The sequence below is a fragment of the Metopolophium dirhodum genome, chromosome 7 (assembly GCF_019925205.1).
Source record: "Metopolophium dirhodum isolate CAU chromosome 7, ASM1992520v1, whole genome shotgun sequence".
Lineage (NCBI taxonomy): Eukaryota > Metazoa > Arthropoda > Insecta > Hemiptera > Aphididae > Metopolophium > Metopolophium dirhodum.
Genome location: NC_083566.1, coordinates 29,028,063 through 29,054,046, shown reverse-complemented (window position 1 = coordinate 29,054,046; position 25,984 = coordinate 29,028,063). Strand labels below are relative to the sequence as shown.

Genomic DNA, 25,984 nt, shown 5'->3' with positions numbered 1-25,984 from the left:
ACAAATAAAAATTCTGCAATTTTATTTTATAATTATTATGTAATTTTTTTTTAAATATTGAAAATTATTTCCTTTACATAATATATATTTATCTTACTATGAATTTAACATCAAAGACAATCTAACATTTCCTTGTTGATTCCTCAAAAACTATTTTAATTATGGTGAAAAACTGTAAACAGTTTAGATATACATGCAATTTCACTATGGGCTCTGGCTGTTATTTCTACATTTCTACAGCGTCGTGATCGCGCGATAAATACAATAATACTACCACAGATTAAATTAAATTAAAATAATTAAATTTAATCTGTGATGCTATACCAAATATAACATATTATATATATATAATACTTAATAATACTTATATAGCATATAAGCATAGGCGTTACTAGGGGGGACTTGGGGGGCTAAGTCCCAAACACACATTTTAGCCCCTTTGTCCTATTCCCGCTAACGGTAGCTACATTTTAGATTCTGAGTGTAATGATGAATCTTGAATGTTTTGATTCTAAAATGATGTGTGTTTTTTTTTAATTTTAATTTTTGTGTCTGTGATCAACTTTTAGGACCGTAAGAATGCTTAGATTTTGTTTAACAGTATCTTTTCTGATAGGAAAGTGAATCTCGTTGGTTAGGTTTGGGGGTCAAAAGTAAAAATTTCCCAGTAGTTTTCAAAAGCGCCGTGAAAAACAAAAGAAAAATTAATGAAAAACGGGAATTTTTACGCAAAATCTGTTTTTGAGAAAATCGATTTTGGTTTTTGGTGTAACTTTAAAACAAATGAACGTTTATACACATGAAATTTTCACTGGTTGTTTATATTTGCATTTTCTATACACGATGAAATTTAAAAAATATTTTAATTTGTTTTGAACTGTTTAGGAACATTTTTTTAGTATTTTTTCTTATGGATGTCAATAAAACTTTATTTGTTGGGTAAAAAAGCTTGAAAATTTAATACAAGGCTCCTACTATATTGTTACAATGATATTTGAAAAATATTAAAAATCCTTAATCACACAGTTTATTTATAAGCATTTAAAGTTCAAATACTTGACAAAATACGGAAAAATCACGAAAATTACCAAATTATTTTGAGTTGAGAATTCATAAAAATTTTTCTTTTTAAATCTAAGGTTTGAAAATTTAACACAAGATTCCTAATAAGTTTGTCTACCTTTATCGAAATTAAAATGTCTACCGGAAAGTCAAATTAAATTTTTATGAGCGTTTGAAGTTCATATTTTTACAATATTGGATATTCACTCGATTTTTCATGTAGTGGTTTTGTTATTTTACTGTTATTCAAAAACAAATAACTGTAGATACATGAAAATTTTACTGAATTTTTATATTTTCATTTTCTATACTCCATAAAATTTTGAAAATATTTTGACTCTTTTTGAGCTGTTTACGGACATTATCAGTTTTCAAATTTTTTAGTTTTTTTTTCTATAAATATCAATAAAATTGTATTTGTTGGGTAATAAAGCGTGAACATTTAATGCAAGGCTCCTGATATATTGTTACAATAGCAGTTGAAAAATATTAAAAATACATAGGCAAAATTTTTTTTTATAAGCATTTAAAGTTCGAATTTCGACAAAATTTATCAAATTTAAAATTTAATAATTATTTTGTAGTTAAAAATTTATAAAATGTTCAATTTTTATAGCTAAGGATTGAAAATTTAAAACAAGGTTCCACGTAAATAGGTAAATATATAAATTACTGTATTCACTATAATATCATCAAATATACTGATAATTCAAATTTAACAACATCCATTACAGTGACCCACTTGACATCTACTGTACAGCAGAGCGACATCCACTTACCCATCTTTTTTATTATTTTTTTATACATGCCATACACAGTGTATAATAATAAATCATAGATAATATAAGATTATTATTCTTATATTCTTATATTATCTATGTAATAAACTAATATAATTTAATAATGAATGTTATTTGAGGGACAAGTTTGGGGTGTGGGGTCCCACATTTTTTACTTATTTTAAATATGTTAGGGCTGAAGCCCTCCCTAACTTTAAGGTATAGTTATGCCCATGCATATAAGTATTTGATAATACCACAGATTATATAAAATTATAATATAATAGCATAGACTTATTTTCTATGTATAATATAAACATAATAATTATAATATAATCTGTGATACTGCTATGCAGTGGCGTACAAATAGGGGGGGGGGGTCGGGTTTAAACCCCCCAGGACCAAAAAAAAAAGTTGTGATATTATTGATGCATTTCTTATTAATCATCCGTGTATTCACAAACATACGTCATAATAATATGACGATTGAGTATACACTATACTTTACCAACAACGAAAAAAATATCATAACGAAATTATGGGTGCCGTATTTCAATCGAAATAGACATTTGATCGTACACAGTCAGTTGCGTGCGGACATAATTCCATAAACTAGAATTTTTATTATAAATAATAATTAATAATATTCTGTACATACTATGTGTATATTAAATAATATCTGAGCTCAATATAAGCTACCAAATTGGAGCAAGTCTAGGCCCAAATCCGGACAATGAGATCAACATCATCGAATTTTTCAAGACAACCAAATTACTCAAGCTTCTAGTCAACCCCTTTTCAATGTACAAATTACCAAATGAACTAATCTAAAACTGTTTCTATTGTATCTTTTTTTTTTTAATTCTTTAATCTGTTACTCACTATAAATATTGACCAAGTTGTCGGAGCAGACATTTTATAGATTTCAAGACCAATAAAAAAAAAAAAAATAAAATAAATAGTATCTAACTGCCATGATTTATGTGTAAACCTTTGTATTTGTTTTGTTATTTTGCCCATACATATTTATACGTGTAATGTGTTTCATTGTTAGGAAAATGGGAAGTCTTAAATAAAAGGTTATAGTGTTGGTTATTTTTTTTAATCCCCCGAGAAAATTTGAATGTACGCCACTGCTGCTATGACAGTATGGAAGGTGGATTTATAAATATTATAAATAAATAAATCCACCTTGACAGTATGACCACAGAATTCTGTGGTATGACAACGTCGAGATTATGATAACGATTAACGATTGCTGCGTAACCGTTATCAGTACAACAAACAATTTAAAAAAAAACACATGTTATTTAAACAATTGAACATTGCAAATGTTTAAAAGAATAAATAATTGTTCAGCTTTAAACGCTCAACAGTCGTAGTCTGTAAATCTTCATTAAAGTTTAAAAAGTTTAAATATTGTGTTTGATCAATAATCGGACTTGTCGACTCGTGACATTTAGATCAATTCGCTATCGTAATCCACTTGCCAACCACGGATCGGAAAACACGGTCGAAGAAATTTTACAATTAATTCTCGTTTTGGAAATTTGGAATATAGGTAGTTTACGGAATAAAAATATAAACAATATAGATAAATAGAGTAAATATATATTAATTATTTCAATTGTTTTATCTATGTTAAAAATAATAAAATATATTCATAACTTATCAATAAAATAAAAATGAAAAAAAAAATTGTTTTTCTGTAATATGTCAATTCCAGCAAAAAAACATGTGGAATAAAAAACCGGTAAAAAGTTTAGGCCATAAGAAGTTCAATGGGATAAAAGTCACATCAATTTGTATTATTTTTTAAAGATATTTTTATATAATTATATTTATTTGTTTACCTATGTTTATAGGCATTTTTAAAAAAGGTAAAGTAGGTATAAGTTAAATGTTAATTTCTACAAAACGAGTTAATTTAAAAATAATTATTCTTGTGTACCTACCTTTTATAAAATATATAAATATTGTATTTTTTACCAGACTTTTATTACATTAGTTTTTTTGCTGGACTTTTATATAAGATACCTTTTAATTTTCACCTAACATTTTTTGTTAGACTTGTGATTATTGTTAGAGATGTTGATGACTTGTATTTTTTTCCTTTAATTCTATATATTTATCTTAGTTAAAAATTTGTTTCATGTTAACTTGATTCAGAATATATTAATTTAATTTTGCATTTTTACATCTTTTTAGCTATAAATGCATTTTTTTTTTTTGTTAACGTAATTTTTTTACATTTTTACGTGATTTTATAATGTTTAGGTCATTTTTTGTAGTTTTTGTGCTATGTGGGGGCATTTTTTCTTGAATTTTAGATTTTAAAGAAAATTTGTAATTATTCAAAAAAAAAAAATATTATTATTGCGTACCAGTTAGATTTATCGTTTGCATGTTATACATTTATAAAACAAGTGCTTTTTCACACATATGCCAAGCATTTTAATAATTTTATATAATTCTTTACATTTAAATGTATACTATTGTCTATTAATATTACAATTCATATTTTAAACTACTCTGATGCTCATTATCACACCCATATCTATAATCAAAATTATTATTTTTAAATTAGATTTTTTGGTAATTTTTTGGAGTTTTTAGGGCATTTTAGTATTTTTTTAAGGGTATTGTTGTGTGAATTTTAGGTTATCGACATCTTTACACTACTTATGATCAAGATATTAAGCTAAGAATAATGGATCACTTACAACAAGGTTGGTTCACAGAATCCGATACATGGCCAGGTGCTGGACTTTCATTACAAGTAGAAGAAGTCCTTCATAAAGAAAAATCCCCGTATCAAGATATCATGGTATTGCAAACGTAAGTATCTGTATGATTATATACAACACAAAGCTATTGATCATTATATCTAATTTATTTTTGTTATTAGCAAATCGTTTGGAAAAGCTTTAATTTTGGATAATATAATCCAATGTACAGAGTTTGATGAGTTTTCATACCAAGAGATGATAAGTTTCTTGCCACTTTGTAGCCATCCTAATCCAGAAAGGGTTTTGGTGGTGGGTGGTGGCGATGGTGGTGTTGCGCGTGAAACCGTTAAACATCCAAAAGTGCTCAGCGTTGATGTCGTTGAAATTGATGAAAGAGTAGTGAAACTTTCAGAACAGTATTTACCATTTATGGCTTGTGGATTTAAACACGACAAGGTTACACTGCATATTGAAGACGGATTTGAGTTTATGAAAAATAATGCCCAACGTTTTGACATCATCATTACAGACTCCTCAGACCCCGTTGGTCAGTACTTTTTCTTTTTATTGGATAAAAATGTCATTTTAATAAGTTATATAATGTTGCAATTCAAATGATTTTTTTTTAAGGTCCAAATGAGTCATTATTTCAGAAAACTTATATTGAATCATTGAAAAGATCATTAAAACCTGGTGGTATCATATGTTCCCAAGTTGGATCAATTTGGATAAAAGAAGATCAAGATACAATGATCAGATTGTCCGAAGACTGTTCAGCAAACTTTAAAAAGGTTACTCTAGCCACTATATCTATCCCATCTTATCCAACTGGAAACATCAGTTTCATTTTGGCTACAGACAATGAGGTTAGAAAAGATTATCCTTACAATTTGGTAAATTATTATTTATTAATTTAATCATTATTTATTTTTCATGTTATTTCAGCTAGTAAATTTCAAAATACCAGCATATAGTTTCACAGTAGAAGAAATGAATAAACACAAACTCAAGCATTACTCACCAGATGTACATTCTGCTTCATTTAGTATTCCTAGGTTTGCTCGTATGATTATTCCACATATTAATTGCTAATATTGTTTTAATCATCCAATATTACCTCATTTATGGACTTAATTTTGTCTAATGTCACTTTATTGTTATATGCTATGCTTGTAATTAAATAACCAATTTAAAATAATTTTCTATACATCAAATAGTATTAAACTGTAGCTTTTAGTTTTTTTTTTTTTTAATTGCATTGTTCTATATTGTATCCTAACCACATGTGATCAATCTTAACTATGTATTATTAAATTAATTGATTCTCATATGTTAGTATTAATAATATTGAATTACAAAATAGATAATAATAAAAAAGAAATTGATACTTTATTTTATTTTATGTATATCAGGTGTATATTATAATACATAATTATCAATTCTTCAAATGTTTGATTACTTTGTTTGTTTATTCAGTTATATCACATATACATGTTTGTTATCACCTTGAAACCAAGTCTAATAAAATGTACTGCCCGGCCACCAGGCAACAATAAGCTGACGAATCTTTAATCTAAAAATTTTAATATTAACATATCATGATCAATGTGTAGACGACCAGTACATGATCTATTTATTGAAAAAGAATAAATACTCCTTATAATATTTAAAATTATATTTAATGAATCATATTAGTATGTGTCAGCACTTAGTGTGATGCTTAAATATTTTATTTTTGTAGTTTCAAGGGTGTTCCTATCTTACAAACATTATTAACATATTTTAAAATATCGTTAAAGTTAATTTTAATAAACTATGTATTCACCATAAAATTAATATTGGCGTTCAATTATTTCAAAAAAAAATATCGTCAAAACACATAAAATGTGTGACAATGGTCAAGAAATGCTGACAGAAAGATCTAAAGAAAATAGTCTTATTTTTAGGAGTTTATTTAAGTGTTAATGTATTATTATGATATTATATTAATTATTAACTGTGCTACTTAATTTAAAAATATATTATTATTATTATTTAATAATTACTTTTATTTAAAAGTTTTGTTAGGGTGAAAGGTACATAAAAAATCACCCTCATAATGTTATAACAACAACCATAACAGACACATCTATATATAAAACAAATTTGTTGGTCTTTATTTCTGTCGTAAGACGTTTTTGATCTGCCAACTTCAGGTTAGCATAAATTTTCTTAAGTAAAAATTTTTGAGCTTGTTTTGTTAGACACTGTTAGACCATTCTGTGAATTTGTTAGACTTAATTTATTTATTCACCGTCTAAAATAAAATCCAACAAAATCTCGGATATATTCAAGGAACTTGAACTTTGAAGTTTAGTCTGGTGTGGAATATAGGGTTCAAGGGTTCAACAGATTTTTTTAAGCATATTTTGTTTGTTGTCAATGACGACCAAGGGTGTATGCAATCAATGATCTCTTTTTAAGCATGCAACGCTATAGGCAACAAACTTTCTCGACACAAATCCTTCTAAGCCAATACTTTATTATTCACAAATTTCTAAGCATGGAAATCGTTTACATTGGCCACCGAAATCCTAGTAATCGTGCGCTTTTAATATCCAACAAGGAATGGAAAAGACTGGGAAAAATTCTAACGAAAAAAATGGATGAAGAGGAAGCGGTGGAAGCCTGCAAGCAATTGAAAGAGATGCGCCGAGAAACATCAAAAAAGATGGTGGACGGTTGGGACAACACAGAACTGGTTAGTGGGTTTGGATTTCGATAATACGTGTAACATTCTAACTGCTAATAAGCTGAGTATACATTAACTGCTATAAAGACATATGGCTGAATTGAAAATTACGTTAACGCATGTGTACAGAACAAAACCAAAAAACTTTTGGAACAAAAACGAAAGGCGCTGTCCGAGTTGGAATCCAAACGGCAGCAGAGGGACGAGGAGATGAAGCGCGAGGCACTAGAGGCCAGGAACAGGATCATCGAGAAAGCGTGCAAACTGAAATTCGAAGAGAGAGACGCAACGAAAACTTTCTATAGAGCTCTGCAGCATTCTGAAGTTATTATGAAAATTGCCATAACTAATATTAATAAAACCAAACGTAGCATAGAATTAATTGTCTTGTGTGCTGGTGACTGACTTAATTTTTCAGGTGTTCAAAGAGAGGGCAATACAATTAAAGTTTAACGAAGCTGAGAGGAAAAAAAAGATGAAAAAGGACCTCGAGACGGCTCAAGAACAAAACAAGGAAGCGGAACGGTATATAAAACACATAGTGGACGAAAAACAAAAAAACAACGAGCTAAAAAGATCTAAGGCTGAAATTTTATTAAAAGAGTAATGTAATTTTGTGGGCTATTGACCGAAAGTCTTGCCATAAAACTATCAATATGTAAATAAATTACAGGCTGAAGGAACGTGGGGATAAGAGGAGCGACGAACAGACTGCGTCGCGTGAGTCTGGTAAGGTGGAATTACAAAAAATAGCCGAAGAAATCGAGGAAGCTCGAGAAAAGGCCGCTGCCGAGGTGAGACTGTGAGAGGTTTATTAGTGCGATAATTCGACGATACCTATATATGAACAGTTTTTTTATAACAATGATATTTTTATTTGACAACATATTATATAGGCACGGATAGCAAAGGAAAAACTGCAAAAGGATATAGAGGACAACCGCATAATGATAACCAGCGGAGACAACGTGCGCGAGACGGAGGAATGGGAAGAGGATATGGTCACTACCATCATGGCGGAGACAAAGAAGACATTAGCCAGAGCGCGGAGACTAAAAGAAATAGAAGTAATGTCTTCGGATTTAATAGGATTATCAATAACGCATATACATAATACTATAGATTGGCGAATAACCATTTTTGTTTCGTTTCTGGTAAGGTTGAGATTTTTTTTTTAACCAGCTAAATCAGATTGTAAAAACCACAAGAATAAAACCGATCATATTAAAACTCGACGTTTTTTGAATAAGAATGCAGAAGGATCTGCATATATTATTATAGTAGACTATACAGGGAAAATTTATATTATACTTTTTCCGCCCAAAATAATAATATGTGATATACACATATTAAATCCTCTTAGATACACACCCTAATTATATAAAACAAACTAACATGCACCATCCTATAGGGCCTAGGCTTCAATTTACACGTGCCTATGTCTTACGTTGTTCTGTATGACTACGGTGCACAGCAAACCGTATTGTGAACAATAATTATTATTCACTCTAAAGTTCGATTCTATTCTGTTTGGGCAGCTTGTGGAGGTCAAACAATTGGCACTGGAGGAGATGAGGACGAAATCGGCGGCTTGGCCGACGAAGCAAAGCGGGTGGGCAGAGTCTGACGTGCTGGACGCCGTAGAAGCGCAGGAAAAACGGTCAGAAAATGTTCTAGCAGCATTCGCTGCAAGTGTGAGAAAGTCTAAAAAATAATCTCTTTCGTCTTTGTATTTGTATTAAGATCTTCTGCCACACTGTGGTATTGCCATTGACCTATAAACTAATGGACAGCTCTTAGAGAGAGAGGTCAGGGGTACGATATAGAGTAAAAGAGAAAAGAGAACGTGGGGGGAATATAGTATCAGTTTCATACGTCAATGATTACCCCCTTTATGTTCTTTTCTCTCTTCGTTCTCTCTCCTTTCTTTCTCTTACATGATTCCCGTGCATTGATGGCAGGGCGGAGTGGAATGCGCTGTCCATTAGTTTATAGGTCAATGGGTATTGCGGTATACCTACTTTAAATTATATTGATTGGTATACGACTGCAGTATCACCAGTTCTCTAGGTACTGACGTGCGATTAATTATGTATATTTTATAATTTCCTGCAGCATATATTATACCTGTCGGCTGTCACATACTTACGCGTGTATTAAACATTTTCGCATAAAATGTGGTACGAAATGCAATCAGCAGTGCCAATAGACAAAAAGCACTATAAACAGCATAAACATAATATAGCATCAATAACCATCTGCAATGCATGTTATACACAAAATTGTTCTTACCTTAAGGTGATGATGTATACAGATTTTAACGGATTGTTCCCTGTGGGTATATCTCCCTGAAAAACAAATCTATTCACGTAATACACGTATATATGTGTTTGGTGTTCGCTGTAATACACTGTTTAAAATTAATATTTTTGTAATATATTATGGGTTTCGATATTTTTTTTGGGAGGGGGGAGATTGCAGCTATGTCATCAGTTTTTTGTACGCACCGATTGCAATTTGCAGGTATCGAGAAGTGGAGCGCAAAAATAGAGAGCTGGCCAATAGGAGAATAGAACACGTGGAGATCGGCAACAGACTATGGGAAGAGGAAATCTGCAGGCGACGGGAGCTATCAGCACAGGACCTTCGATCGGAGATGTGCAGACGCGAACGTGAAAAAAGATTGTTGACCGAATTTGCGGATTTACGCGCGCGAACGCGAACGGAAAATGCCAACCGGTTTCGGGAGCAGCTCGAAAAACAGTGTGTGAGTATAATAATTATAAATGTCTTAACATTTTTTTTTCTTTCTTCTTAGCGTAACGGTTTTTGTACCACTTGTAGGACCTTAGTTCCGAACTGCCACAAGGAATCCTATCCTCTACTATGTTTCCTGATTAATAATCGACGTTGGATAGGCTAATAGTGATTATGTAATCCCCAAAAATACAATTTTACAGAAGAGATTAAAATATTAATAGTTTTGTTAAAAATTATCCGAAGAAGGTAAAATTTGATTGGTAAATCGTTAAACACGTATTTTAATAAATAATTTATACAGTTAAAAGTGAGAAATTATTTTTCAAATAATTAGTCATTATGCTATTGAAAGTAAAGAAAGTTAAGAGTTCAGTGGCAAAGGGGGGCTAAAGTATACTTGTTAAGTGTTTTATGTTTTGCCCCCCCCCCTCCCTCGTGAAAAATAGTTCCTGTGCCACTGTAAGAATTACAGTATTTTACCTGCATTGATATTTGAAATATTGTGGGTTAAGTTATGAGCTTTTTAGTGTTATGTTAATTGTACATTACAAAACAATGGTGGGTAAGTCGTAAGTGAGTTACATTATTTCATAACTGACCTATTAATAATTATATTTAATCGATTCTCTATTGCTGTTGTGGGTTGGGTACAGTATTCTTAAGTAAAATTAGCTTGGATTTAACATAGAATTAGGGGATTACACGTTACTTGGAAAAAATGTGTATTTTTGTGTTTTATCATATTCAGTTAAAACCTCGATTTCGATCAAATTGAGGGTACATCACTTGGCCTTTCCACTATTGAATTGTTAATTGTTCACCTGTTGTGACGTTGCGATTCAATATCCCTCTGTCGTGTACCAAGTTTCATATTAAACATATTATTATTATATGGTCTGTTACTATATGTCTATCGTCCACGAAAGCTCTAAAAATATTGTACCTAATATTTTTTTGTCAAGTACCTATTACCCTATACCTACTTAAGTATCTACCTATATTATATTATTTTCCATTAATATATTATTTGTACATGTTATAACTGTTTATTATAATTTATAACTCAATCTTCCTCTCGGCAAGGGCGTCCGCAGGTATTTGTCAAGGGGAGGGCAAAATATTTTCCCTTTTACATTTTTTGTCTCTCTATCCTATGAGTATTTTTGTGACAGGTTTTCTCTGATATAGGCAGGGAATGTAAAAAATATTTATGAATTATACGTAGATTTTTTATATTAAAAATAAAAATAATTTAGTGCGCTATTTAGAATTGTTATGGAATTTTCAAGTTTTTTTAGGACATTAAAATTATCAATAATAACATGATAATCGACCCAAAAAAAGCCAGGGGGGGGGGAAACTGCCCCTACTTGCGGACGCACTTAATTGTAGACATAGGTAGTTTATATCACATTATTACCTCAGTCAAATATATACTCATATTAATTAATGCATTTAGGTAACTAATAAGTAATAAAATATTAAATGGTTCTAGACACTAATAGTAGCCAGTAGGTATGTTGTTTATACTCTATATAATGACAATGCTTGTACCTACCGTGCAGGGGCGCCCGTAGATAATCAGCTCAGTGGGTGCAAAATTAAATTTGTGTTATACATACATAGTTAGTCACATATTTACATTATGATATATTGATTTTTTGGTTCATTAAAAAAATCCCAGTAGGAAGGCACCCACTGGCCCATCTCTATGGGCGTCCCTGATACCGTGTATTATTCATTTATCCCAAATTCCAAATCTAATACAGGCGTTATAATTTATAAGTCATAAATGACAAGTGTTACCGTTTTACTAATATCATCATTCATCTTCATCTATAATCAAACTACAATTAACATCTCCTCTTAAGGCATTGCACTGTTCACTTGTAAAGCCTATTCTTGAATACAGCTCTGTCATTTGGGATCTTAATACTGCACAAAACGCAATAATGCTTGAGCGAGTCCAAAATAAATTCTTAAAATATGCCAGTCATGTACTCAGTATTGAATGTCCTCCTCATAATTATTTACCAGTACGCGAATATCTCAAACTAGATTCACTAGCTGATCGTAGGCGTGCTTCTAACCTTATATTTCTAAATTTCTATCCAAATTATTAAATGGGCAGATTGACTCACCATACCTTCTCTCTCTCATTCCTTTAAATGTCCCCCCTCGTTTCACCCGTCAACACACGACTTTTAATTTACCTACTTCCCCACTAACTGTGGTTTAAACGAACCACTCCGAAGCGCTGTATGTCTATTGCCAATTCTGACCCCTCCTTACCATCTCACAAACCTAATCAAATATTTATGTATATGTGTATTTATGGTAAATTGCACTGTTATATCCCACTATTGTAATTACTTGTATTAATATTAAATGTAAATAGGGCTTACACCCGTAATGTATGCTAAAATAAAATAAAAATACAGTTGTTCAGCTATTGCATTATTAAAAATATTATAAGTATATCAAGAAAAATCAATATATTTTATAAAACGATGACTTCATAATCTATAGACTAATCATAGACTGACCCTGCCTATTAGTGATATATACATCACAACAACACCAAATAGTAAAATAGCTCCCCTTTTTATTCACAATTTAGTTCACTAACCAACTTGATATCTAAAATTAATAGCTTTTTTTCTAATTGTTAATTTTCTTCATAACATAAATTAAATAGTTATTATTTCATTTTTTCTCCGGTAGATGGTAGAACACTCATTCACACGTAACATTGAAAGTAGTGTTATAAATTAAATTGAGCATCGTATTTATTTCTTTATAGATATTAAAGAATATGACAATTATATCTTAAATTTGTTATTTTGGAGTAGAACGATAAAAGGATTGCATTATTGGCGAATAGACAGGCTGATATAGATCGTCACGCAGCATTTGAACATCAGTGGCAGAGAGAAGATGAAGAATTCATTGCATATACCAAAAATGTGATTGAGAAGAAGATATTAGTTGGAAATCCAGTAGTGCCATTACTTAAAACAGTGAATGTCAGTATTATTTGACATTTAGCCACAGTAAGAAATACATTTAAAAAATAATATGTATTCAATTTTTAGGATTACCTCGAAAAGAACAATTTATGCATAAACGACAATAAGGTATCAAAAAAAATTCCAAAAGGTCCAATTTATACATCAAGAATAATACGCCATATTTAGTAATAATTTAAAAAAAAATATGTAATTAAAAATGCCAATTGTAAAAATGTATATAAAAAATTAAATAGAAGGCACATTTTCCAAGTCTTTTCTTTTAAAAATATTATTAACTAGTTATTAAAAATATCACAATAAAGATATATGTATGATTAGTTACACGTAAAAATCCTATACTAAATACTTAAAAATTATCAATGTATAAAAAAAAATTTGTACCACAAATAACTATAATAAAATTATATGTATACATATAAATCTACTAATTATAATGGCACCAGATGAAAAACATCATATAACTTAACACTTAATCCATGGCATTTTTTTCGGTAAATTATAATGTATTAAATCAAGTTTAGACTGTGTGAGATCAATCTTGGGTTGTATGTGTTTCACAGCTATCAGTCTCATACGACGAATTGCTATTAGACTAATAGCTACAATTCTAGAAAAAGTAACTGAATTAATATACATTCAATAAATACAAAAAAAAAAATTGTTTTGTATTCACTTAAACTTTGACATCTTTCTCTTGGCACATATTCTTTGCATCATTGTTTTGACAATACTATTATCTAAGTCAGGCCATTCTTGAATGATAAATCTGAGCAACTTGTCTTTGCCTCTGGCCAACTTTACCAGGTACATCTTTTGCCACACCAACGAATGGTAGAGAGCTTCTACTCGTGTAATGTGTTGATTACCAACTACAGGCCAATGGTTTTCAACCTACAGTATATAAATACAGTTCATAGATTATGTTTTTACATAATAAAATAAAATATAAAATATCTACTACCTTTTTTTCCAATAATTTTCTATTTAAATCTTGATTACAACATTTTAATTCCATCACTTCATTTTGTAATTTATCCTAATAAATTAAAAATAAATAAAAATATTATACAATATAATATATACTCATTATTCATAAATGTGTTACTCTTGTATTGCAAAGTTCCATGTTTTCCTGGACAATATTTTTTAAATTTTGACTTGTTAACATAGTCTTTATGTCCTCTAGATGAGTTCTACACTTATTGTACTTTTCTCTTATTTCTGTCAGTTTTCTAGTTAGTGACACATTTTCAGCTTCCAAATTAAGCTATATTATTTAAAAGTATCATGTACGTTAATTAATAATTAAATACGTCAGATGTATAAAATAGATTGTTACAATTAATTTTGAGTGTTTTAGCTCCAAGTCTGCAGGAGTAGTTATGTCCTGAATATCAATCTTTAATCTGTTTTTATAATGATCACTTAACGTAAGCTTGTTCTGCAACTCTGTAATTTTGTTTTGCAAATGACTGCATTCAGCATCCAGACTTTCAAACTAATAAATAAATAAAAATTTGTAGCTAAATAATAACATTTAATCAAATTTAAGTGTTAATATTACTTTATGTTTTATTTCACAGTTCTCATTTAGCAAGTCATTATATTTTTTCTTCCATTCAGTTGCAGTTTTTTCCACACCATCCAATTGTAATACCAAGTTATCCTATAATCATACATTTTTTTCAACACTATGTAATAATTAACTCAAGCTTCTGTAATAACTAATAACTTATAATGAATACAGTACATCTCATAGTGATTACACTCAGAAACCCCAACCTGCAAACCATATATACTTAAATTTACCTAATATCATTTCACGCCTAAACTAAACTCCTAAAAACTTACATAACTTTATACTAATACAATACTTTATAATAAGAGTAACCTTAGGCGGTAGGATAATGCGTATGACTAGCTTCCAAATACAGCGCTCTCATGTAACGCTGTTAGATATGAAAGCAGACGACAACAGATTTGTCTAGGGGTGTGGTTCTGACCTAACCGGAAGAAAATCGGTTACTCTTATTTGAATACTATTCAAAATAAGTAATTTTTAGTTTTTAAATTTATACAAGAAATGGTTTTACTACATTTTTAAGAAAAAGAGTTTAACCCATTAGTGCCGAAGTTTTTTTAATTACAATTTTAACCAAAATTTTGTTGAAAATGTATGTTATACCTTAAAAATGATTGTAAAAAATCTATGTTGCCATATGGCAACGCACTGCGTTAATAGGTTATGTAAATCACAAAATTAAAAATATTATAAACTATATAAGCTGTAGCTCGCTTCCTAAATCAGTTAAAATTTTTCTAATTTATATCTTATAAATATTAATAATTAGAATATTATACTGAGGGCAACAAACTTCTAGTTAGTTTCTCTGTATACCATTTATCATATATAATACATTTATGACAGATTTTAATATATAGTGCGTTTCAAAACAACTGCGACCCGACACTAACTTTAGATCATATACCATGGATGGAGCCACACCATATTAAATCAATACAAAAAACATTGCCGATATAGCAACGAGTCACCGAATCAGGTGGTCGATATGCGCATGCGCAACGCGACTTCTCGCATATTTATCCACAGATACCTATTGTACCTATAGATAATTATGCGAGGAGTTGCATTGCGTTTGCGCACATTGATCACCTAATTTGGTGATAATAATTCGCGGAAAATTTAAAATTGATAATGAATATTTTAAACATTTTTCGATCTTAGTTTGAAAACCCCTGATTTGAGACAAAACCGCCACAAAGTGCGTTAGCGTTGAGTTGCAGTTATTATGAAACACTCTATAGTTTAATAATAGCATAATTAAGGTGATAAAAGGAGTAAAATATAACTATTATAATTCAGACTAATAATTTGCTCAAAAAAAGGAAATAAATACATTTTAAATTAAGATAGGGTAAGCGTAGGTAATTCTAGTTCACAACTGTAAGTAAAACAATACTTACATTCTTTTCAGAAATCAACTGTATACCTTCAGTATTTTTTTCTTTCTTAATTACATAGTTCTTCATAATTTCCAAATCATTTAATATTTCTTGATACTTCTGTTTACTCTCCTTAAGTTCTTTTTTTAAGTCTAAAAGCTATAAATTAAAATGATTTTTATAAATAAATATAGTAAAGCAAATAATGTAAATTCTATTTTATTACCTTTAGTTCTAATGACCGTTTATCTTTATCACTTCTTACTTGTTGATCTTTCATTGCAATTACTGCATTATCCAGTTGATGTTTAAATGCCTCAATCATTTGATTTTTACTTTCTAGTTGTTCCTAAATATTTTTGACAAAACATACATTTTACTATTAACAAAATCTTTTTAAATATTAGTTTATATAAATACCAATAAAAGTGAAATTTGATTTTTATTAGTTTCGAGTTCAGCAATTTTTTTATAGGCTTCAATTAAATGTTGGTCAGTTTCTTCTTTAATGTCTAAAATTCTAGTCAATTCTTTATCTAACATTTCATTTGTATCCAATACTTTTACTAAATCATTTTCCAGTTTCTAAAAAAAGTTATGTATAAGAATTAATAAATATTATACATTATGTGGAGGTAAACTTACTTAGTTATAATACAATTTACAACCTATAAATAATATTACCTCCACTAAATTATCATTTATTTGATGCAGTTCTTTGGCTTTGAAGATTTCAATCTTGTTCTCTAATTCTTTAATATGATTTTCTAATTTTGCCAAAGTTAATTCCAGTTTGGTATTTGTATCCAATTCAACTTGTATTCTATGTCTAAAAAAAAAATGATGAGATAACTTTTTGTAATTGTATACTATTAAATGTATACGTCTTACATATAATCAGAAATTTTAACTTCTTGACATTTTTTAATAGTATTCAAATGCTCAATTTCAGCATCTTTGTTTTCAATAGTTATTTGGTATCCAGAAGTTTTTTTCCGTTCATTTTCAAGATCAATTTCAAGAGCTTTTATGTTATCTTTAGGCTAAATTTAATTAAAAATAAACATTATTATTAAATTTATTTATTTGGCACTATATTCAAAGCCATGACTAAAAAAAATATTGGGGGGTCCAATTTTTTAAGATACTGGACATTTATCATTTTTATGTTCGAAATATAATAACGCTTGTTCTATCAGGGTCAGGGGTCTGAAGATTATTTAAGTAGGGGGTGAGTAGGAATATTTATGAGTGATATATAACATACACTAAAGACTTGACTGTAATTAAATCGTTGAAAAGCCCAATTACCGCCACATCGCTTCCCCAAAAATCTGCCCCTGTTGTGACCACACCAAATGATTCATTATAAAAAAAGAATGATGGTTTCTCGTGCGATAGGTTGTATGACAAAATGAGATTGATGCGAGTAGATCAGGAGTGCCAACAGCGCCATTAAGGAGGGAAAAAATAAAAAGAAGTATAGCGATGCCTAAGATATACTGAATAGTCTGATAGTCATGAGGTAAACCAGATGTGTAATGGGAACTCGCTCATATATACAAATAAAAAAAAGTTATAAACCTTACTTGGTTACTCATGTTAGAGGTGAAGTTTTCTGAACCAAAATCTGAAAATGTACATGTCATTTCCACTGAAATCAGATATTAATAAACATTAAATATAACTTAGGACATGATAGCACAAAAAATGTGATTAGCTTACATTCCTTATTCTCTTGTATACCAGTCATCAATTGTTGTTGTTCTGAAGCTTGACTAGTTAATTCCTCAATGGTTTTCAATAGTTCCATATTAATTTGATGTTTTTTGTTCTGTTCTTCAGCTAATAAATTTTGATATCCGACTAACTCATCAGCATGCAACTCTTCATTCTTATCCAGTTCATTTTTTAAGCGATATTTATCCAATTTTAAATTTTCAATATCATCAATCAGAGCTAGATTTTTACTTTTCAACAAATCATACTCATTTTTCAATTCTTCCAATTTTTCAGCAACTTCTACTTTGAACTTTTCAGTATTTAATAGTTCATTTTTTAATGTCCAATTATCCTGTTGTAATGATTTAATTTCTTCTAAATCCTTCTGATTTTTTTTATAATGATCACATTCCTTTAAAAGTTCTTCATTCATATTTTCTAAGCACTCTATCCTCTCTAATTGTATTTTATTACAGTCTTTAATTGCCGATATTTTTTTTTCCAAAATATCTTTCATATAAACTAATGGTTGAATTTCAGCTCTCAACTTTACACCTAATGTTTCAAGTTCAGCCAATGTTTCTTGCTTTTTATCAAGGTGTGTTAATGCATCGGTTAACTTGTCTGTTAAAATAGATTCATTTTCTACTAAAGTATGATTATGATCTTCAAGAGCAATTTTTTCTAAATTCAACATTTTTATAGATTCTTTTAATTCTTTAAGTTGTTGATCCATACGTTCTGTATCCTTTTCCATTACTTTTATTAGAGCATTTTTTTCTTCCAACTCCAATTTTGTATTGGCAAGTGCTGATTTTAAGTCCTCCTAATTAATTAAATAAATCATGTATAATGTCAATAAAACAAATATTTAAATTAAAAAAAAATATTATTCTTACGGATATAGAACTGTGGATATTTGTAGTGTCTTTAGTAATCTGAGAGGGAAGACTCAAATTTATAATTGATGGTTCGCGAATAGAAACATCTTGATGATGGTAAGACATTTGTAAAGAAGGTAAAGTATTAGATTCATTAGGAATCACTCGGCGCATTTGTTCATTTTCACTTATGTGCATGTCCGTTCCAATACTTTTAGAAACACTATAATTTTGTTTATTCTCGGCATTTTGATTCTGTAAAAAAAAAATTGAAGTGATAAACAAATAACTATTATAGATAACTAACATATACAATTATTAAGATACCGTTACACTGTTACATACCAACTCTTTAATTTGTAAACTATTAATCTGGGTAGATAATGCTTCTATTTGAGATATTTTACTAGCTAATTCAATCTTGATAAAAAATAAATAAAATGTTATTAACTTTTATTCTAAGTTACATAGAACCAATAATAATAAATACTTGTAAACTAATGTTTTCTTCAGCAAGATGTACAACTTTTGACTCAAGATTATTAATTGTATTAGGATCAATATTTTCTTTTTCAGCAAGTTTTGTTTCATAAGCAGATAGCATGTTCTTAAAATATTTTGTTGAATCTTTCAAAGTTTTTATCTAAATATTTTACTAAGTAAGCCAAAAATTAACATTATTTCGTCATTATACGCACCTCATGATTTTGTTCTTCCATAACTTGAGTGCATTGCTTGTTTTCTATAGTAACTTTTTGAAGTTTTTCTTGTAACTGTGAGGTGGCCAAATGAACGTTGTCATTTTTTAATACTCTAAGTTCATCAATTTTCATTTTAGCAGTAGTTAATTGATCACTCTTTTCAGCTAATCTTGTTCTTAACATATCTACTTCAGATTCTAAGCTCTAAAGTAAATAAAGGTTAATATATTTTTTATTATACATGAAAATTTGGTTTTACTTTAATTTGTTTATTGAGCTTATTAACTATGTTTTGTTGATCGGATTCATGCTTAAAAATAGCATCTTCTGATTTGAAAAGTCTGTTTAAACGCTCTTGTAATCTAATGAATACATCATCTAATGTTGCGACTATACGAGCAGGGGAACTATTTTTCTCAATACTTATTTTACTGGGTAGTTCACACCGTTCTCTGATGGAAAAAATAAATTATTTGACATAAGAAGTTAAAAACTTTAATATACCTAAAACTTACGCAACAGAAATATCTTCAGACATTGGTGAACCACATTCTTCAGTAACCCAAAAAGTATCAAGATCTTTAATTCTTTTAGAAATGGTTTTTTCAACATCTTTTAACTAAAACAAGAGTAGTGTAATACAATAAAAAGAAATATTTAAATAAATTGAATTTCACATACCTGCAATCTAATTTTATTAATAACAATTTCAATATCAGCAAATTCATGACAATCACTCTGAATTTGTTCTTCTAATAAATTTTTCAACCGGTTTAACTATAAATAAATACATTTTTGCAAAAAGATTTATAATAAATATGATGTTTATATAAAATATATTAAATTTACTTCAGTAAGCATATCTTGTTGATTATTTTGTTCTTCTTCTAACATATTTGTTAGTTGATTAATTGAATTTTTTTGAGAAATTTCATTTTTTATCAAATTTTCTAATCTGGTTTCCTGGTTAATAATTATATTCTTTAATGATAGTATCTCAAGTTTTGAAGTATTTAATAGGTCTTCAGACCTTAAACATCTATTCTCTAATTTAATGTACCGTTCTTCGGCCTCAGTCACCACCTGTTCAGTCTAAAAAAAATAAAATTTTTTATAGAAGGAACTAAAAACATATTTAAAATAAAAATACATGTGATCTAAGATCTTCAGTATCCAGTGATTCTTTTTCTCTTTCTTTTTCTTTCAATTGGCATTTTAATGTCTCCAATTTATTATCAAATTCTTCTCTTTCAACTTCACGTTCAGCTATTTGATCTTTTATAAACTTTTGTGATGACTTTAGTCGTCTATCTGCTACAACTAACTATAAAAAAAAAAAAAAAACATTTATTTTGTAGTTATTAATAGTTTAAGATAACTAACTTGTTGGGCAAGATCATCTTTATCATTTTTTATGCTTTCAATAATTTTGATATATTCGGCAGAAAATTCATCAAATAAAACTTGTAAATTAGGCCAATCATCGTAATTTTTAATTAATTCTTGTGCTATAACATATTTTTATGATAAAATTAAAATTAATTTTTATTATAATATTATTTTTTTTTTTTATCAACTGTTTAGTACCTTTTTTTTTTAATAATATTAAATTGTCATTGTCAATATCATTGTCTTGTTTTATATCATTAACAGAGGAACTTTCTTTTTCAAGTCGCTCCTTCAATGATATATTTTCTTGTTCAAGTGCAGAAGTTTCCATAAATAATTTTTTATAATCTGACTTCTGATTTTCAAGCTCCTAAGTAAAATAATTAATATAAAGAATTATTTTAATACATTAATCACTAATAAAGAAATTTAGTATGAAAAAATACTTACTTTTTTATAATTTTCAATTTCTTTATCAAAAAATCTTTTATGACATATATCATCTGAATTTGTACATAGTAAATTTTGTTCATTATTTATAACATCTAATAAAATATGAAAACAAAATTAAAATAAATGAATAAAGTAGTACTATTTAAAAAGGAGTATCTAGAGAATATGAATTTTTATGCAGAATTTAATAGCATTTATCCATCTTGAAACACTATATTATTTTCAATTTTTATAAAATATTTTATACATTATTATGCGTCTTAATATATTATGGGTAAAATGGATTATCGAACAATATAAACATAACCGATTTAGATGGGAAATGTAGGTAAAATTAAATATTGCCTCAACTATATAATTCCCTAGTCTAACTCAGAAAATGTAAGCTACAAAGAGTTTTTGATTTATTTAATATTTTGTTTTACACACAGTGAAAACTCACAACGTGGATGGTTTAGATTTTAGAATTTTAGAAACATATTTTGCATCCAACCACTAATCAGTTTTCCACGCATCAAATGTTTACTTTTATTTAGGTATTCTATAAACAATTTTTTGAATTATTTTATTTGCATATTTTAGATTTTTTTGTTTAAATTTTATGAATTTAGTGTCTTAGCTCCTATAACTTCCGAGCATTACTTATGACTTTGACTTATGAGTTATGAGCATTCAAATAATTTTGATAAGCTTTTGAACTATTCATTTTGTCGATGAAATTATCTTGACATGGTCATGGATATAATATATTATATCGAACATGCTTGGTAAATAACCCTATATAAACTAAATTTTGAAATACAAACAGAAAAAGTGTACAATAATACATACTATAATAGCATAATATTACTTATTATAGTTCTATATTATCTATTAATTTATAAAAATACATAGGTATGCAACGTTAGTAGTCAATGTGTACAAAATAGACAGAAAACATTGTAAGTTGTTAAACTTAGTTAAAAATGTAATCATATTTTTTTTTATAATTTATATTACAATGCCCCATTTTCCTCGGCCAAAATATTAATTTTATGAGCTGATAAAAACACTAGGTAATGAAAAATTTTGTGAGATAAACTACATTGCCCATAGAATATAGGTACTCAACCTACCAGATAATGCAGCAGCTTCTTCGTTTAGCTTCTTTAAACATGTATTCAATTCTAAATGATTATGTTCTTCACTAGTTCCTTCAGTAGTAAAATCAGCTAATACAGAATGTTCGTCAATTAATGATACAATCTCCTCAATGTTTGGTATGAAATGTACTCTTCTTGGACTTCTAATTTCATTAACAGGTTTTTCACAATTATCAGTTGATTCAATGATATACCTATCACCACCGCCTCTTAAAACTCCGCCACATTCCATCCCATTCATACGCTCTACAATTGAGTTGTTTAACTCTTCTTGTTTAGTTAATAGAAAAGAGCACAAGTATTTGGATAATTGACGGAGAGTAGTTGCAACTGAACGCAAATCATCTCTAAAATTGTATTTTATTTTGTTTTATAAATTAAAAAAAACATGTATAAAAGCAAATATAATTATTATAAGCTACCTCTCTTGGACAATGTCTTCAAGATCTTTGATTTGCATATCAATACTATCCTGGGATAATACCTAAAAATATAGACATATCATCAGACAAACTATTAATATTATATATATTTTTAAGCTTACATAGTCTGAAGTTTCAATATCTGCATCATGTCCATTTAGATTGTTTTGAAACAACTTTGGATCAAAAGAATCTATAGATGAAAATCTATCAACATCGTCAAAAGAAGAACTTATAATTGTCTGAAATAAAAAATGATTATAATAATTTGTAATAAATTGGTACCTAAATAAAATAAATATTACTTTTTTAAGTTTGTATATTTCATTTACTAAATATGAAACTATTTTCTTATGTTTCGCATGAGTTTTTGTAATATCATCTTCAATACGTTTTGTTAATGTATCTAAGTCACAATCCTTAAGATCATTCAAACGTCTCTCAAATTGTTCTTTTAATTCACAAATTTCACGTTCATGATTATTCTTAATTGTTTCCAATTCAGTTTCACATAAAGATTTAAGATTCAGTTTAAGATTAGATATTTCAAATGAATTTTCAGCACACAAACGTTGTATTTCAATACGATGTCGTTGTTCATTTTCATCTAGTTCAATTTGGTGCTTTTCACATACTCGTTCTAATTCTTTTTTATAAGCATCATGAACCGATTCTAATTCCATGTTGTTTAATTTTGTCTGAAAACAAAAATAATCTATAACACTGGCTTCAAGAAATGATAAACAAAAAATATGAATTGCATACAAACAAAAATCACTACGGCAACGTAAAATTACTTTAGAATTAATTTACTATTTGGAGCAAACTTCTTAATTTTGATACTCATTATAATGTGAATTATATTCGATAAAATACTACCCAAATTAGTAGTAAATAATAGTCATCACAAGTTATACATATTAGTAAGTCATCAGTATAAAAATACAAAATAAAGTTGAGATAAAACAGACTTATGATGTTAAAAATTTGAAAAGATTCAACACAAAAGTCCAAAATTGTACTACATTTAAAACAATAATAGGTCAACAACAAAGAATTATCGGCAATTAAGACAGTTTAGACTTTGAACACAACTGATTCAAGGAAGTAAGGATTAAAACTATTATAAAATGATAATTATTTTGTCTAATAATTTAACAGATACTATTTAAAATTTCAGAACAAAATGTTTTATCTCTTATCAGTTATCACCGTTGCTAATAACAAAAGTATAACTGACAACAATGGATGAATATATTTACATCATGGAAGACACCACTATAATAATATATTTATCACCCCTCGTTTTTAGATTTTAAATTTTACGATGGACTGATATACACAGATTGTTTTGTAGTACTTTAGTCTATAACACTGTCTTAGAAGATCTTCTAAGACCGTGGTCTATAATATAAGTATATAAAGAATTAAAATTTGAGGCTTTAAGGTCGGTTGGCAATTCTATGATATTTTATATGGCAAATAAGATTAATTATGATTTATTTTGTATTGTATTGTATTTTATAATTTCTAAACCTGCGGTTTAAAAAAACTCCGTGATTTTTACCCGCGATTCTGGTGACTATTACTAATTACAGTCTGTCATATCACAGTCCACACTCCACAGAACAATATAATGGTGATATTTGCGTCATATTATGAAAATGTAAAATAGCTGAACGGCTCAGGTCACTGAACCAAAATTCAAAAAAAAAAAGCACTAAAAACGTCAAAAAATGCAAAATAAAAAATACTTTAAAATAATCAGTATCACATTTTAAACTTACGGATCAACGTTTCAAAACATCAGAAAAAAAGATGCCTTTGCATCAAAATCACAGCCCTAATAATAACATATTCGATATTAAAAGAAATTATTGAGCTATTCCTATTTCCAAGTTTTAAATAATTAAACATTTCTATAATTAACATTTTTACTAAGGGTTTAGTTACGTTTATTTCGTAATAAATATATATCGATTTAGAAAGATTTTAGATAACAATAATATTATCTGGGAACTTAACATATCAATTTTGTAATAACTTCTAGACACGTTTACATAGATATAGCCGTGCTTCTAAAAAAAAAGAACAATAGAAAAAGCAATAGATTGATAATATTTATTATTGATACCTATTTTTTTTTAATTTGGATTTTGGAATAATAGTTAATTTATTTTTTAATTTTTAATTTCGTTGTTTCTACGAGTATTTTTATTTTTGATTAATGCCTATTGCCTTTCGATCAGTTACTGCTCATACTTGAGAGCTGAGCCGTCCTGCTAATTTAAATTTTCATAATATGACGTAATATTTTAAGTGATTTACAGACATTTTTTATTCCAACTTTTTTAACTTATGAAAAATTTGGGTGGACGCTTTACTGGATTTATGCTCAATTTTTTTTCTATTAATATTGATGAAAACATTTTTGTTTATGCAATATGAGTCAATATTTTTTACTGGAAATAACAATAAAAATAGGTACTCAATCATGTCCCCTTTCTCCCTCTCCCCACTTGATCTTCCACTGTTGTTCCACTGTTAGTTTACAGGTCTATGGGCATAGGCATACGCTATTATTATATTATTATGTCATAATTATGGGCAAATATAGGCAATGGGCATATTATTATTATGGAGATTGGCGATTACCGATTGGCACGTCATGGTGATATCAGGATTTCAGGCATGGTAGAATGCGGAAGCGTTGCCAGTTTGCCACTTGCTGAAATGCCGAGCATTTATATAACCTAACGCCACAGGATCATAACCTTAAAAAACGATTTGATCGTAGCAACTACAACTGCAGTTAAATCGTGGAACAGAAAACGCAAAACACGTTTTCCGGTAGACCGACTGACGATAAGTGTTGACGGACGGAAGAATCAGGAAAAACGAGTACACGAATGACTGGAAAACTCAATCGGTCGGCCGGCTGGCGGACCGGCGTTTTCCCGGTCGCGACGCGCTTGTTTTCTTCTCCAAGACAATCTTCGCGCGGTAACCGCCGTGATGGTAGCCGCAATTGGTCGCCACCTGCCAAGGTCGGGATCCGCGGGCCAATGGCGTGTTGCGTACTGTCAGTAAAACGACCGGCTGGCTGTGAGGGAGCAGCACCGGCGGCGGACAGCGCTGTAGACGCCGTGCAGAACAGACGAACGAAAAGAGCACACACACACACTCGCATCGACGGGGCACGAACTACTGTTGTTTC

General features: G+C 29.1%; 3 protein-coding genes across 6 annotated transcripts; 2 read left to right on the top strand and 1 right to left on the bottom strand.

Annotated features, from left to right (window-relative positions):
• The first annotated feature begins 3,127 nt into the window (after positions 1-3,127).
• On the top strand, positions 3,128-6,018 carry LOC132948649 (spermidine synthase-like). 3 transcript variants are annotated; one of them, XM_061019211.1, is made up of 5 exons: positions 3,128-3,402; positions 4,502-4,679; positions 4,750-5,117; positions 5,201-5,436; positions 5,516-6,018. In XM_061019211.1, the coding sequence occupies exons 2-5, from the start codon at positions 4,552-4,554 to the stop codon at positions 5,660-5,662; spliced, it is 879 nt and encodes a 292-aa protein (XP_060875194.1). In that variant the 5' UTR covers positions 3,128-3,402; positions 4,502-4,551; the 3' UTR covers positions 5,663-6,018. The 3 variants fall into 3 exon arrangements, with proteins under 3 accessions (XP_060875194.1, XP_060875196.1, XP_060875197.1); XM_061019213.1 differs by having other exon boundaries at positions 3,128-3,444; XM_061019214.1 differs by lacking the exon at positions 3,128-3,402 and having other exon boundaries at positions 4,480-4,679.
• A 1,016-nt stretch (positions 6,019-7,034) lies between these two features.
• LOC132949596 (calponin homology domain-containing protein DDB_G0272472-like) lies at positions 7,035-13,294 on the top strand. Its single transcript, XM_061020578.1, has 9 exons — positions 7,035-7,310; positions 7,431-7,625; positions 7,720-7,904; positions 7,975-8,095; positions 8,198-8,368; positions 8,840-8,961; positions 9,825-10,068; positions 12,914-13,087; positions 13,157-13,294. Exons 1-9 carry the CDS (start codon positions 7,035-7,037, stop codon positions 13,256-13,258), a joined length of 1,590 nt encoding a protein of 529 aa, XP_060876561.1. The 3' UTR covers positions 13,259-13,294.
• Positions 13,295-13,308: 14 nt separating this feature from the next.
• On the bottom strand, positions 13,309-25,869 carry LOC132949594 (putative leucine-rich repeat-containing protein DDB_G0290503). Of its 2 annotated transcripts, none has more exons than XM_061020573.1 (30): positions 25,423-25,869; positions 23,073-23,465; positions 22,890-23,009; positions 22,768-22,829; positions 22,319-22,692; positions 21,201-21,295; positions 20,949-21,120; positions 20,745-20,869; positions 20,512-20,685; positions 20,211-20,453; positions 20,043-20,138; positions 19,877-19,980; positions 19,621-19,813; positions 19,359-19,565; positions 19,151-19,303; positions 19,006-19,080; positions 18,679-18,915; positions 17,783-18,605; positions 17,647-17,711; positions 16,949-17,100; positions 16,742-16,886; positions 16,478-16,642; positions 16,284-16,406; positions 16,079-16,216; positions 14,658-14,759; positions 14,433-14,591; positions 14,199-14,360; positions 14,055-14,129; positions 13,767-13,984; positions 13,309-13,700 (listed from the first exon to the last, which is right to left on the bottom strand). In XM_061020573.1, the coding sequence occupies exons 1-30, from the start codon at positions 25,435-25,437 to the stop codon at positions 13,556-13,558; spliced, it is 5,310 nt and encodes a 1,769-aa protein (XP_060876556.1). In that variant the 5' UTR covers positions 25,438-25,869; the 3' UTR covers positions 13,309-13,555. The 2 variants fall into 2 exon arrangements, with proteins under 2 accessions (XP_060876556.1, XP_060876557.1); XM_061020574.1 differs by lacking the exon at positions 25,423-25,869 and adding an exon at positions 23,533-23,926.
• Between the last annotated feature and the right edge of the window lie 115 nt (positions 25,870-25,984).

Excerpts from the sequence above, each read along its gene's own strand:
- LOC132949596 (XM_061020578.1), top strand. The coding sequence starts at position 7,035 with ATGCAACGCTATAGGCAACAAACTTTCTCGACACAAATCCTTCTAAGC. Across the intron at positions 7,311-7,430 it reads GTTGGGACAACACAGAACTG|AACAAAACCAAAAAACTTTT; the intron begins GTTAGTGGGTTT and ends GCATGTGTACAG. Across the intron at positions 10,069-12,913 it reads AGCAGCTCGAAAAACAGTGT|AACGATAAAAGGATTGCATT; the intron begins GTGAGTATAATA and ends ATTTTGGAGTAG.
- LOC132948649 (XM_061019211.1), top strand. The coding sequence starts at position 4,552 with ATGGATCACTTACAACAAGGTTGGTTCACAGAATCCGATACATGGCCA. Across the intron at positions 4,680-4,749 it reads GATATCATGGTATTGCAAAC|CAAATCGTTTGGAAAAGCTT; the intron begins GTAAGTATCTGT and ends TTTTGTTATTAG. Across the intron at positions 5,118-5,200 it reads AGACTCCTCAGACCCCGTTG|GTCCAAATGAGTCATTATTT; the intron begins GTCAGTACTTTT and ends TTTTTTTTTAAG.
- LOC132949594 (XM_061020573.1), bottom strand. Across the intron at positions 18,606-18,678 it reads ATATCCACAGTTCTATATCC|GAGGACTTAAAATCAGCACT; the intron begins GTAAGAATAATA and ends TTAATTAATTAG. Across the intron at positions 17,101-17,646 it reads CCTCTAACATGAGTAACCAA|CCTAAAGATAACATAAAAGC; the intron begins GTAAGGTTTATA and ends AATTAAATTTAG.